Consider the following 23,917-nt stretch of genomic DNA (forward strand, 5'->3'; position numbering starts at 1 on the left):
CCCCCTCTCCAGTGCTGGACAGACATGCTCCCCAACTTCTGCCCATGCAGGCACCTGAGGCAGGAGAGCAACACTCAGGAGAGGGACGTTCCCAGGCTGTCTCCAGGCCCCGTTAGGCAGCCTTGCAGGACCTCAGGGCGCCTGGAGCAGTGGTCCACACCTCCCACCCCGTGGGCACTGACCCATGGCTGTTCACCACCGTGAAGACCCTCCTGGAGCGTCCCAACTGCTCCGAGCTGGTCCCATAGCACTGGTCCACGTAGATCTTCAGGGAGATGCCAGGACTGAAGTCGACTCTGGCCTCCAGGCGGATGGCAGAGCCAGGGCTGAGCACCAGTGGCTTCTTCACGGCACTGGGATCTCCTGAAGGAGAAGGGAGGGTGGGCTCGGTGTGACATCCCCAAGCCTGTCCCACCACAGACAGGGACATCAGGCATGTCCCAGATCACCGCCCGTAGGTGTCCATGCCTCCACCCCTGCGAGGCAGGTACCTGCCTGCAGCTCCCCGATTTCAGAGCCCACCCCTGTCCCCAAAAGCCAAGAGCTATCCTGGCTCTGTCACCCCAGTCTGGCTTCCCTGCCTGCTCTCCAGAGCTACAGCACCTTCCCGGTCCCCCCCACGGAGCTGAGAGGGACCACGTCACCCATCAGGATGGCAAGGGGCGGCTGACCCCCCAAATCCACTCGTGGCATCAAGCACAGGTTTGGGAACGCCTCAAAGCACCACCATTCAAAGCCCTCCGCGAGACTGGGAGGGGAGGTCCTGCAGGGACGCCCACCTCCTCCTGGTGTGTCCTAGTGCTGAGGCCAACCAGGAGAAAGCACTGGGTGCTGCTGGTCGAGCCCGGGGGACTTGGCTGGACCCATCCTGTGGTCTCATCCCCCAAAGCTGGCACGCAGCACAAGACCCAGAGCACTCACCATCCAGGAGCCTCAAGGTGAAGTTCACGACGGGCTCCTCCGAGCGGGGCTGAGGATGAGCCCCACCAGGCACGGTGGCAGCAGCAAGCACTGGGGCCGCAGCCCTTGTCCCCATGCCCGAGGACACCACCGGAGCCACCACCGTGTGGCCGGAGGACTCTGAAGCAGCCGGAGCCACGGTGGTCCCTGCAGCAAAGGGGAGGGTTTAGCCAGCAGGGCTGAGCGTGCAGCAGCTGGAGCAGCGTGTCCCAGGCACAGAGAGGACATCCAAGTCCTCAGATGTCCCCGGGACTCGTGGAGGACAGGTGGCAGCGGCACAAAGGAGGGGAGAGCACCCCGGGAGCTCAGCCGGGTTTGGGCACATCGGGGTGCTCCTCCATCCCCAGCTCGGACCTCCCCAGGCCCTGGCACGGGACCACTGTAGTCGCTGTGGTGGCGGGTGCTGGAGGACCCTTGCTCCACAAGGGTCTCCACAACCCTCCCCAAGTGCAGGGTTAAGCATCCCCAGCCACACCTGGGAGCCGACGGGCTGCACCAAGAGCATTCCCCAGTACCGTGACCCTGGCCAAGGCTGGGGACAGACCAGGAGCTGCTCGTGGGGTGGGAGACCACTGCCAGCAGCCATGTACCCCACCAGTGGCTCTAGTTCCCCCCCATCCAAACCAGGTCCTTACAGACCTACCGGGAGTTGGGGGCACAAGGAGCTCCTAGCAAGCTCCCTTGCTCCAACCCTACATCCCCAGAGCACAGGGTCGTTTTAGGAAGTCTCCTCTCCACCAAGAAGACCTGTGCCAGCAGGTCCAGGAGGGTGTCAGGAATCAGCACTAGGCAAAATCCAGTGGCACCCACCACCCTCCTGCACTCAGACGTGGGTGCCACCACCCACCTCCCCCAGTACAACCCACGGGGGGACTGAGGGGAACAGCCAGGGGGTCCCAGCCCCACTCACCTGCCACCCCCAGGACAGCCTCACACACCAGCACCCACCAGCACAGCCCCATCCTCAGTGAACAGCAGCTCTAGCCCCAGCACCTGGGGGGGCTTTAAAGACCAGGGCTGAGTGCCAACGGGCCCCAGCTGGTGCTGCCGGGTTTTGGGGATTTGCTTGATTTTTTCTGCAGTCAATTAGCAGTCCCACCCCTGGGGCTGGTCCTACGCACCATCCCAGTCCCGTCACAAGGATCTGCACCCATTACTCAGTCCCCGTTCCATCGCACAGTCTCAGTCCCACCTGCACTCAGTCTGGTCCTGCACATGGTCCTGGTCCTGAGCAAGGTCCAGGTCCCACTGCGTGGTCCCATATCCACCAGTAAGTCCTGGTCCCGTGCATGGTGCTGGTCCCACCACATAGTTTTGGTCCTGTATGTGGTCCTGGTCCAACCAGTTTGCCCTGGTCCCAGTTGCACCACATGGTCTGGTCCCACCACTCAGTCTCAGTCCCACCTGATGGTATGGTCCCACTTCATGGTCCTACACGTGGTCCTAGGCCCATCACAGTTTTGATCGCACCACTCAGTCATGGTCCTGTGCATGATCCCGGTCCCATCACACAGTCCTGGTCCCCAATGCACCCTCCTTGTCCCATTATGGTCCTGCTTGCAGCCCCAGCCCCAGCCCCACCACACAATCCTGGACCCATAGTCCCAGCTTGGTCCCATTTATTGAGAACAAAAGCCTGTAGGAGGCCGCTGGATGCTGGGATGGGGGATTCCAGCAGGAGGACTTTCCTTCCACCCTTCGGCCTCAGGCAAGGGCAGAGCTGCTGCTTCCCACCCCGGGGGTCGCTGCTGGCCGCTCTCCAGGACCGGCACCCTGGTCAGGAGCAGCAGTTTGGTCACAGCCAGGACAGAGACCTGGTGAAGCGCACGTGTCTGTGGCTCCTGTCTGTCTCAGGTGGCCCCAAAACCCCATCACAGCCCCCTCTGCGTGGGTTGACCTGGTGGCCTGGGCAAAGAGGGACACGAAGCATGTCCCCACGGGGACGTCAGCCCAGGTGGGCTGTGCGGCCGTCATCCTGCCTTGGAAGGGGCTTTTCCATCCCCCCCCATCCGCAGAGGCAACCGGTGGCCGAGGTGGGATTTGGCACCTGCTCCCAGCAGGAAACCTCAGCGTGTCACGGGAGACACCTGTGGACCTCAGGGAGGTGTCCCAAGCTCTGTGTCCCCAGCACCCGTCCCTTGTGTCCGTGGGCAGCATCACATGCAGTTGGTGGCCCCAGCAGCGGCTCCAGACTGGCCATTAGGGTGTGTGTCCACCCTGGTACCGCTGGTGCCGGTGCTTTGGCTGGAGAAGCCCCGGTGCAAGTCCCAGGGCCACCCCTGAAAATGGGGCGCACCTGCCAGCAGCAGAGCTGGGACCCGGCGGCACGAGCGAGTTGTGTCATCCGTGATGGCTGTCCCACGGGTCTGGTGTCCCTACAAAACCAGCAGACCTTCCTGGTGGCATCTGCACGCCGTTGGAGTCCCACGCCGGCAGCGCGGGCGGCTCTGCAGGGACAGCGGGGACAGATCCAGGCACCCCACTCGCACTGGGGGTCTCGTTCCTCAGTGGTGCCCAGGGGATGGGGGGCTCCCCACCCCCAGGACTGATGGGGAGAACGGAGCCGAGACCCCCAGGGGCTGCCGGACCATCCTCCCCAGGCAGAGCAGGATCCGGCCCCCCGGGAGGAGCAGGGACCCACAGACGATCCTGCTGCAGCCACACAGCCCCACACCGGGAGTCAGTGCTGGGAGGTCCCCGTCCCTCCCACCCTCGGAGAAGAAGGAGACAGACGGAGACCAGCTGGACCATCCTTATATTAAAAACTGCCAAATATACAATTATTTTACAAAAGTAGAATTGCTTTTTTATTTCTGGTCTTTACAAAGGGAGCAGAACACGGGCTGGGGGGCCGGCGGGGGTCCCTTTGCTGCCAAGGAGGCTCAACCGCGGGTGCCACCTCCATGCCCGGCCAGGGCCGCTCTCGGCAGGACGTGGCATTGCCGGTGTCATTCAGCCCGGCCGGGATGCCCGAGGTTTGTCCCCACCACAGGGAGGGGACAGACCCTGCCTTTGGCATCCCCCCCATGCCCGGGGGATGGCATCACCGTGACGGTGGCCACTGGACCCTGCTCCCATGCCAGTTCTCACCAGACCCCGTGGGCCTTCCAGGATGTCCCCTGTAGGGACCGGGGCCCCGGGACCCTCTAACCGGGACAATGGCGGGGCTGGGAGGGGACCTGCTGCATGGATGCCCTTCGCCCGCGGGGACCATGAGCTTGTTGATAAATGCCGAGGCTTTTGGGGTGGGTTTTCCATTCTCCAAATGGCTCCGGGTCGCACCAAGTCACAGCCTGCCATGGACCAACAGCTGTGGGTGGGCTGAGAATGTGCTGCACTCGTCACACCCATGGGCCGGAACCCATTGGGGTGGTGCAGCAGGCTCCGACATGCAGCCCCAAAACCAGGGGTGATTTGAGGAGCCCCTCAAGGTTCAGGTTCCCTGCTGGCAGCTCTGCCCACCCCGGGCAAGGAGGACCCCCTGCCGCTGCTGGCCAGGCACAGCCATGCCCGCGCTGCCCGACCCATGGCGTGCCTCCAGCAATGTGGTGATGGATGTCCTGCTCCCGCTGTGACGAGGCCACGTCCTTCACAAATACCTCCTCTGGCCTTTCCGTGGGGAAGGAAGAAGTGGATCCTGCTGGAAAAAACCACCCCCAAGCCCCCAGTCCTTGACCCCTCGGAGGCGGAGGCTTTGCTCTCCTTGCCAGTGGGTGACGGCAGCCCCCCCACAGGCTCCTGCCCAAGCTGGGGCTCTGCAGGAAGGTGATGGAGGGTCCCCCCGACCCTTCCAGGGTGCTGGAGCCTCCAGCTGGTTCTGCTCACGTCCAACCAACAGACACCATGAGTACGAAAAAAGGAAAGCACCTGGTTCTTCCCCGGGGAGAGTGGGGTGCCCGCCATCCCCTACCACTTCAGGAAGTCCCGTATGCGGCTCCATAGCTTGGTGATCCAGAGGTTAACCCCCAGGTCAGTCAGGTACTGGATTTCGGGCGTCAGCATCTTGCGGCACAGCTTCTGGTGCTTCTTGTTGATCTTCTTCTTCAAGTTGTAGCCCAGGATGGACTTCTCCCCCAGCGGCTGCCAGGGTTGCATGGAGGACTCTTGGATGGCACTGGCGTCCACGGGGTGTCCCCCGTCGATGCAGATGCTCTTCATCTTCTCGTTCTCCCGCTGCAGCTCGGCCACGTCCTTGGCCATCCGCTCCCTCCCGTAGGCCTCCACCTTACGCCAGAAGGTGGCATTAAAATAGCGGTAGAGCTTAGCATCGATGAGGTTCCAGGAGGTAGCCTTCTCATAGAGCTCAGGTGTCAGCCAGGAGACGGTGGAGCCCTTCCGGGCGTTGAGCTTGAAGTAGAGGACGTCCTCCAGCTGCCAGCACAGCAGGTCCTTCAGCAGCACCAGGGACTCGTCAAAGTACTCGAGCAACATGACGAGGTGGAAACGGCGATCTATCTCCTGGATGTGCTCCTCCACCAGCGGGCTGTTGGCATTCATGTTGTTGTCGTAGCCCAAGTCAAAGAAGAGGAGGTTTTGGAGGTAGTGAGCATTGAACCCGTTGGGGTCGTAGTAGTGCCAGGGGTCCCGGAGGAACTCCGCCAGCTTGTCCTCCCCTGTCAGCTTCCAGGTGAGGGGGATGACGCGCCCAAAGTAGTGGAAAGAGGACTCGAAGAGGTAGGCAGGGTCCCGCAGCACCGTCACGAAGGTAGCGTCCGCCGGCAGGAGCTTGCGCACCTCCTCGTAGTGGAAGCGCATGTGGTTGCAGATGATGTTGAAGCACGCGCCGGGCCGGTAGTGCTGCACCTGGCTGCGCTCGAAGTAGGAGGGGTAGTAGAAGTCATTGCGGCCGTTGGGGAAGGCGAATTTCAAGCGATGCTTCTCCCCGAAGCGGAAGAGGATGTTGAGGATGGTGCTGCTGGCCGTCTTGTGCGTCTTCATGAACATGATGTTCAGCTTGGGCAGGCAGCTCCGTCCCGAGGGGCTGCCCGTGCCGTTGGCCACTGCTGGCGCCTTGCCGGGGGCCGGGTACGAGGAGCAGGAGGAGGGGACGGGGATCCTGGTGGGGAGAAGAGACAGGACACCACGGTGAGGGCAGCTTGGCCAACCCAGCACAGCCACCACGAAGGCTCGGCCGTTTTCCTTCCTGGAGGAGCCGGACCTGGGGATGGGTGCTGGAGCTGGGGATGGGTGCTCACCTCCAGCACCCCCCAGGCTCCCCGGCGGAGATGAGCCTGGCTTCAGGCAGAGCCCCCTTCACCCCCAGCCACGTGCCCAGCGGGAATGGGGGGCACCCACCTGGCAGGAGCCCCTCGGTGAGCAGGGCAGAGCCCACCACCCCCATGAGCCCCCTGACACCAGATGCACCTCCAAGCCACCAAACCAAGCTCATTCATTCCCCTGGACAAGCCCAGCCACCGAGGATGCACCGCTACGGGGGTCTTGACAGTGGTCAGCCCCCGCCAGCATCAGTGCAGCCTGAGCAGGGGGTCCTCATCCCTCCCCACGAGCACAGCCGTGGTGGCCCTGGTGCAGGTGATGTTGAGATGTGCATCGAGACGAGCTCTGCATGGCTGTAACTCCACGGGCAGGAGCTAATAATGTTCTTGCGAGGTCTGGAAGCCCTCAAGCCCTTGTGTGGAGGATCCAGCACCCCAGCAAAGAGGGAAATAATTCTAGTGCGTGGCCCCACAGATGAGCTCATGGGCCCTCGGGAAGCACCGAGAACAGCTTGTGTGTTATTTGAGATGCCTGGCACAGGGAACAGAGACTACAGTGTCAAGTGACTTCAGACACCATTAATGAAGTTGCAAAGCTGATCCTTGATAACGATCCCATCCGGCAGCGCAGGTCAGCACGTAGCTTATGAAACACCCACAGGCAGATCTCTTTTATAAGCTTAGACATAAATTTAATGCCAGGAGGGGCGGCCAGGAGCTGAGCCCTGCTGAGCACCAGCTTTTGCCGTGACGGGCAGCCTAGAGCTTTGAACCTACCCGTGCCCATCTCTGTGGGCGAGAATTTACACGTGGCAGTGCTCTGGTCGCTCTTGAAGGACAAGCCCTTGATAAAGAGCACCCAAATAACTGCCTCCGCTCTGCCCGCTGCTTCTGGCTGGCGGGGAATGTCTCCTCTGATGCTTTTCCTTCTCTGAGGGGACACGAAGCCGCAGTGGGTAGGGGGTCTCCTGCACCTCCTCATCCCCTCCATCACCCAGGAGCCGAGTGCTGGCTGCCATTTCGCAGCAGGTCCCCCCCAGGGTGAGCGTCCCCAGCCCCCCAGGGAGTTGGGGTTTGCCTTCCCCCCCCACCCATGGGACAGGGCGCAGTCTCCAACAGGAGGCTGTAGGAAGGGGATGTCTTGGTGTGAAGCCAGCAGAGCCTAGAAAGCTCTGGGACCGTCTCTAGTTGGGGATGCCCGGTGCAAAACAGGGTGGCCAAGCTGCCAGGGGGGACACATGGGGACCCCACACTCACTCTGTCACGCTGACTTGCAGCGGGGGGATGGCGTAGGAGTAGAGCAGCAGCATGAAGCTGGTCAGGAGGGTCCCCAGGACGAGCCCCTTGCACATGGACCTCCAGTGCTTCCCATGGTGCAGCATCCTGGTCACCTGCGGCCGGCAGAGAGGAGAGCCGTTAGCACTGAGGGATGGGGAAGCGGGGACAGAAGGGACAGTGTGACTCAAATCACAAGCAAATAAGGCACAGGGGCACCTCACAGGCATGGGAAGTCGCGGGAAGCATCTCACTGGGCCTTTTGGCACTGCCAGGAGAGAGGCGAGCCAGCACCAGGCATGTCCCCGGCTGAGGACACAACAGATTCGTGGCCGAAGACCAGCGGCTCTGCCCACCCTGCGCACCCTTTGCCTGCCTTGAGGAAACCCAAAGCGACTCCCTAGCCCAACACAAGATCAGTCGGAGAGGCTGCGGGGCTAGAAATAGCAGGGAGAAAGGAACTGCACCACGGGGCAGTCCAGCCGCAGAGCGGGCATCCTCTGCCAGGCCGCACCAGCAGCTCCCCGGCACCAAAAAATCACCGACACGGGCAGGAACTTTCCAAGAGTGGCTGGGATCCCTTTTCCCAAGAAAATCTCTGGGCCAGATCAGGAGCTACATCAGCTTGGGATGTGTTAGATGCTGTGATATCCACCCAGCGCAGCCGTGCCGGCGTCTCTCGGCCCCTCCAGCAGCACCAGCTGCAAGGGGGCTGACGGTTCCCTCCGGCCATGGCACCCACATCTTTGGGTGGCTCAGGGGGGGGCCAGGGGAACGCAGACCTGCTGGTCAAAGGGGGTCCGGGGCAGGATGGCACAACCCCCCCCCCATGCATAATTGCACATACATACACATATGTGCATGCACAATTGCACCCATGCATGCACGCACATGTGCATGCAGACAGCCAGAGGTCACATGCACGCACACGTGCACAAACATCCATGCACGCACGCATGTGCATGTGCACGTAGGGACACACGTATCCATGCGTACCCGTGCGTGCACACGCACACTGCGACACAGACACACAGCCGTGCACGTTCACGCGTGCGCATGCACAGACAGGGGCGCACATCTGTGCGTGTTCGTGCATCCACACGCATGCGTGGACACACACACGCATATACACTCATGAATGCCCCCCCGAGGACACAGACACACTCGCGCACACAAGCACGCGCACACATCTGTGCACACTCACGCACACACAGGGACACGGACGCGTATACATACACACCCCTACGCATCCTCATGCATGCCCACGTACGCACCGGGACATAGACATACGCGTATGTCTATGCACGCTCATGCACACACACACGTGTCCGCTCATGCACGCACACACATACACAGCCGCAGCAGCAGGCAGCCCCATCCCCGTCGTCCCCCCCCGGCAGCCCCCATCCCTCGGCAGCACCTGCCCAGCCGCACGCCGCTGCCGCCGCTTGCCGAAGGCCCGGAACGTGGGGGGCTCCGGCGGCTCCGGCGCGCCAGCAACCGCATTGCAGCAGGGCTGTCCTCTGCGGCGGGACAAGGGGACGCGCCACTCGTGACCGTGGCACCCGCCGCCGGAGGGGCTGCGAGCAGAGCCCAGCAGCCGGGAGCGACCCCCCCCGAGCTGGAGGGCAAAGCCCAGGGCGGCCCCCCCAAGCCTTGCACCCCCATTTAGCAGCTGCAGGAGCAGCATCGCCTCCCCAAGCTCCCGCTCGCTCCGGCTGCCCCGGCACTGCTTTGGCATCCTTCGGTCAAGGCTGGCCGTGCTCCCAGCTGCCGGCTGAATAACACTCCCTACAAATAACCCACCAGCCCCCCGCGCCTGCCGCGGCATCGCCCCCTTAGAGCCTTGTAGCTCCAGCAGATAATTCAGAGAGACGAAATCTCCCGGCAGCAAGAGCCGTGGTTTACACCCAGGCACATTTTAGCTCCCCCCACCCCCGTGTAGCAAAGACCCCCCCCCGGGATTTCTAAGCTAAACCCCAAGCAGAAAGGTTACCCGGCCAGCACGAATGGTGCCCAAGGCACGGCGAGCCCGTGTCGCTGCTCCCGCTTGCCTCCCCCTCTCTCCGGCCCCCCCCGCCGCCCCGGGTCGCCTCGTGCTGCTGAGATTTCCAGCTCGATGAATAATGAATGGAAAATGCAACCGGAGCCCGAGGCTGCGGCCGGGTGCTGGGCACAGCTCATCCTGGCACCCAGCGTGGCAGCTGGGGGATGCCGATGGGGTGGGGGCACCCCACAAGCGTGCCCAAGCTCGCCAAGCGCTCCCCCCCCCCTCGCCCTGCAGCAGGGACCACCGGGTCAGGCAGGGCTGGCCGCATCCAGCCTCTTCCCGGCCAGTTTTCTGAGCTGCTGGCAAGTGCAGCAGGAATGGCAGGGATACGGGGGGGTGTACGGTGTAACCGCAGTGGGAGCAGGTGGCTCTGACCCTACCCCAAAATTGCAGCACGGGTGTGAAGCACAGAGGGTTTTGCACGCCCGGGAGCAGCCAGGGTTTGGTCCTACACCGTGGCCGTTACTGCGCCATGGTCACCATCCGCAGCGCCGGCACCAGCTGGAAAAGCCGCCGGCGAGAGCTGGGCAGTGCCAGAGGGGACACCCACCTGCGTGGGTGCTGCCGGCTGGCAGTGAAGCTGCATCCCACCGGCTCGCAGGCTGTCCTTGCTGCCACGCCATGGGGCCCAGCGCTGCCAGCGCTGGCACCGACCCCGCCGAAGCGAGCGAGCCGGCGCCATTAATCCCCCTCTCGGCTCCTGGTCCGGCGGGGGACCCCGCCATCCCCCCCGAGGCAGAACATCACCCCAGCCCCACGTGCTGGGATGCCAAAAGGATGTCTCACTCCACCCAGGCTGGCTTCCCTGGGGTGGTTATGGCAAACAGTTCCCAACCCAGTTACTCTATTGACTTTGCCTTAAATGAGAGTGGTTTAATTATTAAACCAGGAGAAATGCGGCGATCGAGGCTTTTTTCCTGGGGCTCCCATTAGCACAGGGCAGCTGCGGCGCCAGCCCTCAGCCGGCCGGTTGAAATTCCCAGCCGGAGGACATGGCTACGTCGGCCATTTCCCCACGGGTCACCCCCCAGGACGGCCTGGGCTGCCTGGCTCCGCAGCCCCGTCCCTGTATCCCAGCAGCTCCCCTGGTCCCTGGGGATATCCTCGAGCCTTCTTTTGGGTTTTCCCTAGAGGAGCCATTTCCTTTACGGCCAAACACCTATAGCCGCCGCACACGAGGTGTGTCCACCTGCCGCTTGCTCCTCCTGCCCCTACAAGCCCACAGGCACGCTTTTTTTTTTCCACGTGCCCAATTTCACGCAGGCACGGTGCTTCCTACCCGCCCCGTCCCCCTTGCACACCCTCTGCGGGTGCAAACACCCATTCCCGCGCAACCCCTGACGCCCTGCCCCACAGATCCTCCCCCCCCCCCAAGCATCACCTTTTCCTTTGCTTAAGCTGCTCTCGGCGAGCCGTCCCTCTCCTCTCCTGGGCTGGCCGGGGCGCAGGGGGAGCGGGCGGCACGGGGCGGGGGTGCCGATGCTGCTCCGACATGGAATAAGCTCGTCCCGGGCAGCTCCCCACAAACGCCGGCTTTTCTGAAGCCTCCCCACCAGCCGCAGTCCTTATGGCATCGCCGGGGTCCCGGCCCCGTATCGCCGGCCTGGGGAGGGGGAAAAAAAAAAAAAATAAAGAGAGAAAGAAATGAGAGCCACTGCCGAGAGGGATGCGGGGCTGCGGCCGGGCACTGCCCGGCTCCCCCGGGACGGCCGGACCAGGCCCTGGGTGCCCGCTGCCACCCCGAGCCTCCCGTCTCCCCACCCACTCCCGGCGGCACAGAGGAGGCATTCAGCCCGTTGCCTGCCAGCGCCGAAAACAAGGGGGCCGTTTGTCTCCATCTGCGGCGCCGGCCTCAACGGGGACATTGTCACCGCCGGCCCCCCACGCCTGGCCCCTCCGCTCCCCTGCATCGCCACCGCCAGCCCCCAGCCCGGCTTGGCCCCGCGAGCCGGCACCCGCGGCAGCGGGAACCGGGGTGGTGGGGTGCCGCCGGCCGAGCCGGTGACGATGGCTGTCCCTCGGCGGCGGCACCCGGCTCCCCCCATCCTCCCCGCGGGGCCAGCTCTCGCCGGCCGCCATCGTCCTCCTCCCGTGGGAGGCAGCTCACGGCCGGGCTCTCGCCTCCCGCGGCCGGAGCTCACCTCGGGGTGGGCAGCGCGGGGGGCTTGGCCTTCCTCCCTTTCCCCGGTCCCACCGGCTCCGCCGGGACTTCGGGGGTCCCCAGGCACCCCGCTCGTGGAGGAGGGCTGGGGGGGGGGGATGTTCTGAAACCCACGGGGTCCCGTCCCGCCACGACGTGGCTGTGCCCAGGGAGCGGAGCGGGTGCCCCGGCCGCACCGGGGGAAGGGCTCGGCACCATCTGGCACCCCGCTGGCGCATCACCCCACGGCGGAGCAGAAAAGGGGCCATTGTGCGCCCAGATCCGGCCTCGGCGCTTCGCACCGCCCTCCGAGCCAAAGGCGGTGACGGCCCAGCGCGCTTGCTCGGGCATCCAGCGCCCCGGGGCTCGGCCGGCGGCGTAACCGCAGGGCACCCTTCGGCCGTGCCCCGTACCCACCCGAGGCTCTGCCCGCGACGGAGGCGTTTGGGGTTCAGAGCTCGTCCCCCCGCAGGGGCTCGGGGTCATCCTGCCGAGCCCTGGGTGGGCAAGGCAGCTATTGCCCCGTCACGGGCAGCCGCCACATCCCGCCCTGCCTCGGCGGGACCGGTTCTCGCTCCGGGGTTAACCTGCGCAACCCCCGGGGCAGCCCCAGCCAGCACTGGGGGACGAGAAAAGCCAGAATATCCTCCGTCTTCGTCATCGCAAGAGGAGGGACGAAGAGCCGCCGCCTCCCCATAGGCGCTGGCCCCGCTGGCATGTCCTCGCTCTCCTGGGACAGACATCCCCCGGCATCGCCAGACGAGGGATCCCACCTGGATCCTCAAAATTAAAGCCCGAGACCGTGCTGGCCACGCCGGGCTGGCTGTGGGCAGCGGAGAGGAGCAGGCTAGCACGCAAGCAAGCACAAGCACAAGCGTGCGCTGCCCTAAAATCAAAAATCTCCTCCCAGGGGAGGCGGAGGCTGCTGCCAGGATGGGGACAGGAGACCTGTCCCTACTCAGAGGCAGTGCAAAGCCCGAGCGCACGGCCCCCCGCCCCCCCGAGCCCTTATTTGATGTGTTTCCAGCTGCACCCAGCCCTGGCTAGAGTCACACCCAGGATTTATCGCCCATCTCTTCCCCCGGCCCCCCAGGCCCATTTCTCATGGGTAAAGGCTGCTGCATGAAATAACCACGACAACAGATTAAATAACACCGCCGGCTCCGCCGCCTGCTCCGGCTCCAGCCACTCACCATGCCCTGCCCTTACCTGGATTTTCCCTGGAAACAGCGGCGTGGGCGCAAGGAGCCATCCCACCCCCCCTCTCCGCAGGGCACCTCTTTTAATTTCAGGTTTCCCCCTTTTTTGTGGATGGCGCTCCAAAGGGTTTCCAGCTGGAAGAGGACTACGGCAGCTGGGATGCGGCAGCTCAACCAAGGGATGCTCACAGCCTCGGGACGCGATTAAACGAGCTGGGGAACCACGACGCCCCATCTCCCACACCCCACGGGGTATAAACCATCCCCAGGAGGGCTCCACCATGATGTCCCCCGTCCCCCACCTGGGATCGGGCAGAGCAAATCCCCCCCCGCCCCCCCCAGATTCGGGGGTACAAAGCACTCACGCCAAAAACCGTGACCGCCGGGGAAGCGTGTACCAGAGCTGGGGATCCGGAGGGATTTGGCGAGGAGCCCGAGCGGCTGGTCGGAGGGGCAGGCAGCAGCACCGTGGTGGCACACCTTGTCCGGGCCAGGGCTTGGCCCCGTCAGGCACTCGTTGACCAAACGTGGCGTCAGGTGCCTTTATCACACAGAAAAGCCGTCATTAGCGCTGGCGAAAGAGGGGGAACCGGTGGCCGTCGGGGTGGCACAACCGGTTTGCGGTCAACTGGCCGGGCAGCCCGGCAGCGGGGTTGCTGCCTGTGGCTGGCTCTGCCTGCCGGTCCCACCGCTTTTTCCTTATCTGCCGCCCCGGCACGAAGCCTGTGGGTGCCAGGGAATGGGTGTCCAGCGGCACTGGTGGGGTTGGGAAGCCCCATTCACGGTCTCCTGCCCCACGGTGGAAGCCCCGGGAGCTCCCAAGTGGTCAAACCTCCTCCTTTTCAGAGAGGTGAAGTTAAGGAAGGGGGGAAAAAAGTAAGAAGAAGAAAAAAAAAAAAAAAAAAGGGGAAACGAAGGCAAAACCCTCCCAACCCCTGAAAGCAAAAAGAAAAACAAAAAAAAAAACAAAAAAAAAAAGAAAAGAAAGGCAGAAGAAAGTCTTCACCATGGTTGGGGCCATGGTATCCCCATAAACGGCCCCATAAGATTACGAAGCCTTCACCACAGCTGGGAACAAGGTGTCTCCGTGAAAACGCCGTGAAATGCCACAGCGGAGGACGAGGGTGTCGCAATCAAAGCCCCATGAGATAACCAGCTTTTCCCATGGCCGGAGACAAGGCATCCCCATAAAAGGCCCCATTAGATGACACAGCCTTCACCACGGCTGGGGACGAGGCGTCCCCACAAAAGCCCCGTTTGACGGCACGACCTTTACCGCAGCGACGGACGAGGGCGTCCCTGGAAAGCCCCGTGAGATACCACAGCCTTCTCCACGGCTGGAGACGGGGCTGTCCACGTAAGCCCCACGAAACGACACAGCCTTCGCACCCCGACGAGGCCACGCTCGCCAAAACCCTACGGCAATCCACCCCCACCTCGGCACACCCCTTCCCGACCTCCGAAATGAGCCAGAAAAGGGGAAATAAAAACCTATAAAGTCTTGCACAAAACGGAGCGTTACCCTCCTCCTCTCCCCAGGACAGCCATGAACAGGCCTCAGGGCTGTGCCTAGGCCCCAGCGAGGAAATATGTGTGTGGGGCTGTTTTTGGGGGAAAAAACCCAAGATTCAGGGGAAAGGCGGGGGGGATAACACCACCGATGCTGGGGCCGCCGACCCCCCGGATGCGCAGAGCGCATCCGGGGGGGGTCGGCGGCCCCAGCATCGGCCATGGCGGTCCTAGTTTCTCCATGTGTTGCTTTATCTCAGCCAAGAGCCCCAAAATAACCTCCCCTTCACCCCCCCCCCAAAAAAAAAAAATCACTCCCCCCTGGCCTCTTGCTGGAGGAAGGTAGAGAAAGGGATAGCGAGCCCCAAAAACCTCCCAGTGGGGTTGGAGGCACCTCTGAAGGCCAGCTGGTCCAACCTCCCTGCTTATGATATCTCCATGGATGGAGACTCCACTGCTTCTCTGGGCAACCTTGTGCCACTGCTCAGTCACCTTCTCGGTGAAGAAGTGTTCCTTGATGTTCAGAAGAACGTCCTGGCTTTCAGTTTGTGCCCATCGCCTCATCTCCTGGCACTGGACACCACTGAGAAGAACATGGCTCCATCTTCACACCCTCCCTTCAGGTGTTTCTACCCATTGATAAGATCCCCATGAACCTTGTTTTCTCCAGTCCCAGCTCTCGCAGCCTTTCATAGAATCATTTAGGTTGGAAAAGACCTTCAAGATCATCGAGTCCAACCATCAACCATGCCCCCTAAACCCTGTCGTGAAGTACGCTGCCTACTCGCTTTTTGAATACCTCCAGGGATGGTGGCTCAAACACTTCCTCCCAGGAGAGATGCTCCAGTCTCTGCACCATCTTGGTGGACCTTCGCTGGACCTGCTCCAGTGTCCATGTCTCGCACTGGGGAGCTCATTGCTGGACACAGCACTCCATGAGTGGCCTCAACAGCACCGAGGGGCAGGATCACCTCCCTCAACCTCCTCCAACACTCCTCAACATTAACCCTCTTTGCCCCGAGGGCACGTTGGCGGCTCACGGTCAAGCTTGCGCCCAACAGGACCTCCAGGTCCTTTTCTACAGAGCTGCTTTCCAGCCTGGTGGTCCCCAGCACATCCTGGTGCCTGGGGCTGCTCCTCTCCAGGGGCAGGACTTTGCGCTTCCCCTGGTTGAACAAAATGGACTCAAGAGTTGGCTCTTGGCACCCAGCTGGGATGGAGCAGACCCTACCCAAACCTGCTGCTGGGAATAAGGACTGGCAAAGGGTGACAAGGAGCAAGGTAACAGCCATGGTGTCCATGGGTTGTGGTACCTGGAGCAGGGACCAGGCTTCTGCTCCATCTCCCACCTACTCACCCAGTGCAGGGTGAGGAGCCACCTCCAGCCCCACACGTGTCTCGGATGAACTGATCTGTGCCTCCTCCGCCGTGCCCAGGACCGGGCAGAGCACCGAGCACAGCGCAGTCGTGCCACCCTGTCACAGCCGGAAGGGGACAGACAACACAGGCCACCAGGGAAGCGTCACCTTCTTTAATTAAAAATAAAAATACAAGAGAAGTACGGCCTACCATGCAGATGTTGGAGGGCAGCTCCGGGCTGGGCAGAGGACGGGCTCCCTCTGCTGCGGACTCCTCTCCGCCAAAACCCCGCTCTTTGTGCCGAGCCTCCAAAACACGCCACAATGCCCTGCCGTGCTGGGAGCCCTGGAGAGCTCCTGCTCTGCCATGGGGGCTCGGCTCCTCCGCCCAGGGCTGTGCAAATGCAAAAGGAACAATCCCAGAGGGACCTGCAAGAGCCCAGAGCTCTCCTTGGCCTCCTCTTCCTCGCTCACCACCCCTGCAGGTCAGGAGGCAGAGGTGGCACCAGCATGAAGAAGACAGTCCTCATGACACCGATCCTGCAGCCCAGGCCAGGACAGCCAGTGGCATCGGCGGAGGGGAGCCGAGGGAGCCCCGGGAAAGGCACAGTGGGAAGTGTATTTACAGATGGGAAATGTTTTAATTTAGCATTTCTGTCCCAAGAGCAAAGCTGAGGGTTTTTCACCCAAACGCAATGGTGTCGTCTGCAGGGCGCGGCCATCCGGCCAGCCCCTCCAGGGAGCCCCCGGGCCCCGTCATGCTCGTCGCGCCTTCTTGCTTTTCTTTTTCTCCTCTTTGACAGCAGTGTCATGGGCTTTCCTCTTCGCAGCGAGTTTGTTCGCCTGTGGAGAAACCCCCAAGACCCACAGTCAGACCGGTCTGCAGACACCGAGGGCTGCTCTACCCTCGGCCCCACCAAACTCTCCAGCTGTACGTGGGAGAGATGGACCCATCTGCTGCCGGCACCCAGGTCAGGCATGGGGCACAGAGAAGGGCAGCAGCTTCACTTGCTGAGCACAAGTCATGGCCTTGAGGGAGCACAAGGAGCTCTGCCCTGCCAGGGTCGAGAGACCGCAGCCTGGTGATGCTGGAGAAGAGGCTCGTAGAGCCTCACCCTTGCCCACCTTCACTCGGCGCCCTCACCAGGTACAGAGAGGAGTAGAAGGAGCAGCCCAGAGCTGGCACGGTATCGGAAGCAGAGGCTGCTCCCTCCCCCCTGAGATAGGGACAACCCAGCTTTAGTGATCCGTAGCTGCAAGCTGATTTGGGAAGAGCTAGCACCAGGATCCAGGCAAGGGTCCTTGGCCCACAGCAGCCCTACACTCGTACCTCTCGGACTTTGCGCTTCTTGCCAAACATGATCTTCTTGTAGAGGTATTTCTCCCTTTTCTTCATCATCATGATGGCCAGACGCTTCTCCTCGCTTTGCTGCTCCTGCTCCAGGCGCTGCTTGTCCTCCAGCCGCAGCTTGCCAGCAGTCACCTTCACAGGAAGCGCCTGCAGGGAGCCGGAAAGCTCAGGACCCCGGACACTGGGAACCCACCACCCTTCCCCGGGGACAGACGTTTCCACACCATTCACTGGGGGCCACGGAAGAGCCGCAGCACCCTCCAGACCAGGCAGCAGGTCCTGAGCATGAATGGCAGCTGCAGCTCATGAACATGGGTCCAGGACCCAGAAGTGTGGCGGCTGCCGCAGGAGCAGCAGAGCCACAGCAGTCCCAGGACAGGGACTCGGCCGGGATGCCCCACAGCGAGCAGAGCCCCACCAGGGACAGAGCTCACCAGAGCTGCCTCCTCCTGGGGCTCCCACCCCGCTGCCGGGCACCATACCTTGTTGCTCTGAGTCTTCTGCTCTTCCATCTTCTTTAATTTCATCTCCTCTTCTTTTTCAGACTCATCTTCCTCCTCCTCCTCTTCTTTGTCATTCTCATCCTCCTCTTCCTCCTCTTCTTCCTCCTCCTCCTCACTCTCTTCATCTACAGAGACACCACCGTTACCAACAGGAGAGCAGTCGCTGGCCCCGGCACAGGCACAGCTCTGCCAAGGCAGCAACGCTGCCCGGCTCCTCAGCTCCTCCGGCCTCAGAGCCCCGCATCACCTGGGTTCTCGCCCCTCTGCATGGCCAGCAGCTTCAGCTTCTCGGGAGGGACATAGTCTCCTTCCTGCTCCGTCACGAAGGGCGAGAGGTGCGGGGGCAGCAGCACGCCAGGGAAGTAGTCGGCCACGGGGAGGCACAGCTTGGCATTGACGGAGTCGAAGACCCACTGAGGCTGCAGATAGTACCTGTGGGGCAGCGGGACACAGGCTCAGACCCTTTCCTCCCACCTCGGGCTCTGGAGCGCATGGGGCCGCAAGGGAGCGGACAGAGCGCGGGACAGCTCTGGGATGGCCAGGGACACCCGCTAGCCCTCGTGGCCATTCTGGGGACAGGCCACCCGCCTCACTCACCTGCCAACAACCTGCTGCTCCACCCGGGGCCGGTCAACAATCTGGTGGGTGATGGAGGGGTCGCTCACGTCGTAGGTGGCACCAATGCACAGGGACTTGTCCCAGGAGACCTGGCCGCCAAAGCACCTGCCAGCAAAACCCACCGAGGAGTCAGATGGGCAGGAGGGACCCTCAAGGTCACCTCGCCCGCAGGACATCAGGCAGATTGGCCTCAAAGTCCTCACAGAGAGACTGGGGGAGGCAAGCATGGCGTAGCAGGCCTGCCGAGGGACAGCCTGCCCACCACGTACCGGATGATGAATGCCAGCGGCTCTCGAGGCACCTCCCTGTTGAGGAAGAACCGCAGCCCTTCAAACAGCTTTTTGTGCTTCTCCAGCGCCTCCTGCTCCTTCTTCCTCGCGTCCATCTGCTCTGCGGTCTCCTGCTCAGAGCAAAGCATTCAGCCTCCTCTCCAAGAACAGCCCCTGCTAAGCCCCTCTCCGCAAGGAGGGCTCTTGGATGCTGTCCCCATCCTCCTGCCAGTCCCTCCCAGCATCACACTAGGCCCTGCCAGCCTTTGCCAGGCACAAGACATACTGCAGACAGGATCGCCCAAGGCCAGGGCTGAGCCCCCCCACCAGGCTCTTACCCCCTCCACTGGGAACTCATCCATCTCCACCTCATCCTCGTGGGTCGGTGCCACCACACGGGCCAGGCTGGCGCTCAGAGCCGACAGTTTCTGCAGCGGGAAGAGACCGAGAAACTGTCACGCCCAGCCAGTGCTTTGGGGATGGGAAAAGGGGAAGGCTCATGGAGGAAGGAGAAGGCAATTCCTCAGAGCAAGAGGTCAAAAGACCTAGGGACTAGACAGATATTCAGCCTCCTCCATATACTGTCCCACCCTGCAGTCCCCAGCACTGGGGCTTCGGAGGGTCCCCTGCCATGCAGGGGGGAGGCCAGTGGCCCCTGAGGCCAAGCACAGCTCTTCCTTGGCCAGTGTGAGGGCGCAAGGAGTTTGGGACCAGTCCTCTCTGCCACGCAGGGATCAGGCTCCGCTCCTCGCTCCCCGCACGCCAAGCGCCCCACGCCAGGAGGAGGTCACCAAGACCACGCAGTGTCCTCCCACGGACCTCGGTGATGGCAGCATCCCTCACCTCCAGGTAGCTCTCCGAATCCATGGCGTACTCCTTGCCCTCCGCCGGCTTCAGCTCAACATCAGCCTGGCCATCGATCTGGGGAGAAACAGAAAGGTGGGGATGCAGCTCCCAAACCTAGAGCCCCCAAACATCCCCCCCTCTGCACCCTGACCCTCCCAACACGGGCTCGCTTCCAACCACCCACGCCAGGCGGTCCCACCAGGCTCAGGCCAGCGTGGTATGTCCCCGGGGCAGGTGGTGGCCTCACCTTGGGGGGGTAGAGCAGATTGAGGGAGTGGTAGAGGCGAAAGTTGACGAAGCCCAGCAGGGTGGTGTAAAACTCAGTGAAAGTGGCCATCACACGGTAATCCACATCTGTGGGGTGCTGCAAGCACATGGGAAGGGCTGAGGACACAAGGACAAAGGACCGGAATCCCCTCTGCAGGGACAGGAGCCCGTCCCATCCACACAGGGAGGAGGGTCCTGCCCCCTTCACAGTGAGGTCTGGAGATCCTCAGCCACCACCAGCCCCTGGGCAGAGAGTTCTCCAGGCTGCTACACGGGGCCCCGCTGCCACCCCTCCGTGAAGCGACCTGCTCGGACAGATGGAGCACCTCATCCCATCACAGATGGGGACCTTGGTGGCTTGCCCCAGGGACTCTGCTCCTCCAGGGGAGAAGTGCAGGCCGTGGCAAAGCCAGACAAGAGCAGGACAAGGAGCCAAACCCGGCAGGGACCCCGTCAGCCCCACAACAGCCAGAACTCAAGGGAGCGAGAAGTAATGCTGGCCAGGAAGTGTCGACATGGGTTGGCCGAGGAGATGGTGCATGGTGAGGTGGGGAGGTGAGCCCCAGCACGGGCCATACCAAAGGCCACAAAGCTGGAAAGCCTCAACCCAACTCTACCAAGCCCTGGAAAACCCAGGAGCAAAACGAGAGAGCACTGCCGTGACAGCGAACTCCTGCCTGCCAAGGATCTTGGCAAGGTGCAGCACAGCCGCGCAGCTGTCCTGGCACGGTGGCACCCACAGCTTTCCCCTCACCCTTCCGCCTGGCCAGACTGCACAGGGGATGCAGCAGAACCACCCTGGCACAGGGTGCGGGGTCTGACTCGGCTCTTCCCTAAGTGCCACCAGCCCCATTCCTGCAGGTTAATCTTTAATTGCTGATTAAGGCACATTTTAATAATTGACAAGAGGAAATAAGGAACCGGGGAGACTGGTACAGCCAGCCACAGGGGACACAGGTACAGCCATCCTGGGGGGCAGGAGAGGGTTGCGTCCCTGCACGCCTCCCGAGCTGGGCCCCGTGGCCTCCACCACAGCCTCGTCTGCCTCTGCAGCGCGAGAGCCACCGGACGGTCCCTCAACCCTTCCCCGGCCACAGGGAAGGAAGCAGCGAGGCAGCGGCAGCGCGGGTCCCGCACGGATCGTGCCGCACTCTTCCCAGGTACTCACATCGTGGGCGAAGGTGTAAGGGGTGATCCAGGTGACGGGCTGCCCCAGCACCTCGGCCTGGTAGTAGATGCCCTTGATGGAGAGGAAGACCTGGCAGGGAACAGAGCAAGGGCTCAGAGGGAGGAAGGCCACAGATGCTCCCTCGTCTCTGTCCTCATTAACCCTTCTCCCATCAGCACGTTCCATCAGGGGAGTGTCACAGGTGGCCTGGCAGGACTCGTTCCCCATCTGAAGCTGTCAGCACAGCTGGCCCGGTGCCCTCCTGGGGCACAAGTCCACCATCCCCGCCTCCACAGCCCCCCCGGGGCAGGGAGGTCTTGGCCCCGTCCCTCCCTGCAGCACCCACCTTGCGCAGGGAGCGGGAGGCGATGACGTAGTTGAGGAACTCCACGGCCAGGCGCCGGCAGAGCTGGATGGTCTGGACGTGGCACTTGCCCGTCCGCGGGAAGGTAGAGAAGAGGAAGCACATGGAGAGGGCATCGTCCAGGTCCCGCAGCGCGTCTACGAAGGTTGGGTACCTGTGCCCGGGCAGGAGAAGGGGGAATCACACCCAGCCCCAGCGTCCACCGAAAGCTGCTGGGGCTGATGGACACCTCACGTGAGACAGGAACGGGCACCATGGAGCATCCATCTCCCACAGGTCCCACCAAAGCTAGCGACCCACAGGGATGGGGTGTCCCTCCTGGGCACCGGGGAGCCCGCGGTCACAGAGGGAGCTCCAAGCAGCTCCCCGGGGTTCAGGGCTCTCCGAGGAGCCAGGAACCTCCCTGACGAGGGGATGGCAACACCCCTGATTACAAAGTGGGTGAAAACAGGTTTTAGGGCACCTGCAGGGACTGAATGTTGGGGAATCCGAGCCTGGACCCTCCGAGAACAAGCGTGCCTGCGGTGCAGCACACCAGCATGCGGTGCTCCTCGGCCAGAGGGACGAGGCCCGGACGAAAGCTGCAGGACTCAAACGCTGGCAGTCGGAGGGAGACCGCACAGCCCCACAGCTCAAGTGGCAGCGTGGCCGCCAGGTGCCCAGACCGTCTCCCCTCCCGAGCACGCAGCTTGTCGGGGCAGCGCCTGCCTCTCGGTGCTGTTTCTCCCAGCACAGCGAGGTCCTGGACACCACCGGGACAACAAAGAGACCTGCCAGAGCAGGTTCGCTCCCTCCTGGGTCCTCTCCTCTCTCACTGCCACCAAATTCACCAACTCTGTCAGCGTGATTCGCCCTCCACCGTCCCTCCCTCCAAGGAAAACACCGCTCAGAGAGAGGAAGAGAGCTCTCAGTGTCTTCCTGGAGAACCTGGAGCCATCTAGGACAGCCAGGCACTCCCTGCTCACTCATGCTTTACTGCAGCCAGCGTACAGCACACTACAGCCTTCTCCTCCAGCCCAGAAACACCGGTTTCTGTCAAAACCCCCAGAATATATACGGGAGGTGGATTCCTACAGAGGGACAGACACGGCAAAGGCTCCACACGTCCAGGTGGCTGCAGGGAAAGCTCCTCCCTTAAAAGAGGACGGCTCTGCTGGGATTCGGCCGGTGGCTCACCTCTCCTTCACGATGTGGTCGAGCTTGTAGCTGGGCTTGTTGTCCTTCAGCCGGTCTACGGTGCTCCACTCGCTCTTCCCGTACGCCTTCCGGAGCTTCCGGACAAACACCTGCGGGGAGAGGGGGAGGCCGGGGGCTCTGCAGGAGAGGATGAGCCTCGAGCAGCCCCTCGGGCACCACCCCGGGGGTCTCGTGCAGGATAATTACCTTATACTCCCGGAATTTGTTGACGATGGGCTCGTGAAGGAGGAATTTGATATCCTTGAGGAGGTAGAAAGTCCTGGCTGCAGTGGAGCCTTTGTTCACCTTCTTCTTGTGCTTGGGCTCGTGGGGGTAAATCCCCTTCAGGATGCAGAGGCGCCTGGTAATGGCGACGAGGGTGAGACACGCAGCACCCATGCACCCAAAAGCAGAACCCCCCTGCCCCGGGACCCTTTCCCTCCGGTGCTGCCACCCCTCAGGGGGGTGGGAAACCCCAAAACTCAACAGCCTGAAACCTCAGGACACCACCACCCCTCCCTACGGAAAAGGCCACCCCACGCACCCACCACGGGGAGAGGCTTGGGGGGGTTCAGGGGGTCCGGGGGGGGTCACGGGCGCACCTGAAGTCGGGCAGGCTCAGCTGCAGCTTCTTCCGCGCCCTGTTGCGGGTGATGTAGTTGGTGGCGGATCCCCGCTCGTACTGGGGAGAGACGGGGGTGTCGGGGGGGGGGGGTCGGCACCGAGTGAGGGGGGGGCGAGGGGAGCCCCGCGACCGGGAAGGGGGGGGGGCGGGAGGGGCAGCCCCCGGGGCTGGGGAGGGAGGAAAAACGGGAACCGGCGGGGGGGGAAGCAGAAAGAGGCCACCGGGCACGGCCAGCTTGGGGGGAGGCGGGGGGGGAAGACCGGCACCGGGTGTCACGGCATGGATGGACACCGGTACCGGAGAAGGGGGGGGGCACCGGTACCGGAGAAAGGGGGATGAGCACCGCTACCGCAGCGGGGGGCTGTTACCCGCACCGGAGATGGAAGGACCAGACAGGGGCGAGCTCCGGTACCGGAGGGAGGGAGGACACCGGGACGGGGGGAGGCACCGGCCCCGGGGAGTGTGAACGTGGTAACGGGGAAAAGGGTGCTCCGGTGCCGCAGGGGAGGTGTGTGGGGGCGGCCGGGCCGCCCCGCCGTACCTTCTTCTTCTCCAGCCCGCCCATGGCTGCTCCGCCGCCGCCGCCGCTGCCCACGTGCTCCCGGCGCGCCGCAGGACCCCGGCCTGCCCGGGATCTGCCTGCGCCCGGGGTCCGCGGTCTGCGCCCACCGGAGCCGCCCCACGCCGGTCATGGGGGCAGCGTGAGCAGCGTGGGCAGCGCGAACAGAGCGGGCAGGGTGGGAAAAGCGGGCAGGACGGGCAGGACGCGGGGCCGGTCTGGGTCAGGCGCGCCGCGGGCAGCCCGCTCGGCCTAGGCAGGAGGAAGAAGGAGGGGGTCCTGCGGCGCAGGGCACGCTGGGATATAGCGGGGCGGCGTGCGGGATGTATCGAGGCACCGGGATTTATCGAGGCACTGGGCCTGGGGCGGCCCCGGGGGTCCCCGCCGCCCGTGGGGACAGCGGAGCTGGGCAGGTCCCTGCCCGGGCCCTGGGGGCTCCCCCCAAGCTGAGAGAAGCCCCTGGG

General features: G+C 63.1%; 2 protein-coding genes across 5 annotated transcripts; both read right to left on the reverse strand.

Moving 5' to 3' along the window:
- Positions 1-3,703: 3,703 nt before the first annotated feature.
- Positions 3,704-11,904, reverse strand: GAL3ST1 (galactose-3-O-sulfotransferase 1). Of its 4 annotated transcripts, XM_030026559.1 has the most exons (4): positions 11,643-11,904; positions 10,883-11,104; positions 7,434-7,567; positions 3,704-6,016 (listed from the first exon to the last, which is right to left on the reverse strand). In XM_030026559.1, exons 3-4 carry the CDS (start codon positions 7,556-7,558, stop codon positions 4,867-4,869), a joined length of 1,275 nt encoding a protein of 424 aa, XP_029882419.1. In that variant the 5' UTR covers positions 7,559-7,567; positions 10,883-11,104; positions 11,643-11,904; the 3' UTR covers positions 3,704-4,866. The 4 variants fall into 4 exon arrangements, with proteins under 4 accessions (XP_029882419.1, XP_029882418.1, XP_029882420.1 ...); XM_030026558.2 differs by lacking the exon at positions 11,643-11,904 and having other exon boundaries at positions 10,883-11,337; XM_030026560.1 differs by lacking the exons at positions 10,883-11,104; positions 11,643-11,904 and adding an exon at positions 9,448-9,526.
- Positions 11,905-15,865: 3,961 nt separating this feature from the next.
- Positions 15,866-23,531, reverse strand: PES1 (pescadillo ribosomal biogenesis factor 1). The gene is made up of 15 exons (XM_030026159.2): positions 23,436-23,531; positions 22,872-22,951; positions 22,477-22,630; positions 22,270-22,379; positions 21,076-21,247; positions 20,730-20,819; positions 19,542-19,658; positions 19,292-19,369; positions 18,787-18,876; positions 18,449-18,579; positions 18,159-18,284; positions 17,809-17,993; positions 17,541-17,686; positions 17,038-17,205; positions 15,866-16,550 (listed from the first exon to the last, which is right to left on the reverse strand). Exons 1-15 carry the CDS (start codon positions 23,457-23,459, stop codon positions 16,464-16,466), a joined length of 1,758 nt encoding a protein of 585 aa, XP_029882019.1. The 5' UTR covers positions 23,460-23,531; the 3' UTR covers positions 15,866-16,463.
- Positions 23,532-23,917: the final 386 nt, after the last annotated feature.

This window comes from Aquila chrysaetos, chromosome 9 (genome assembly GCF_900496995.4).
Source record: "Aquila chrysaetos chrysaetos chromosome 9, bAquChr1.4, whole genome shotgun sequence".
NCBI classification, from domain to species: domain Eukaryota; kingdom Metazoa; phylum Chordata; class Aves; order Accipitriformes; family Accipitridae; genus Aquila; species Aquila chrysaetos.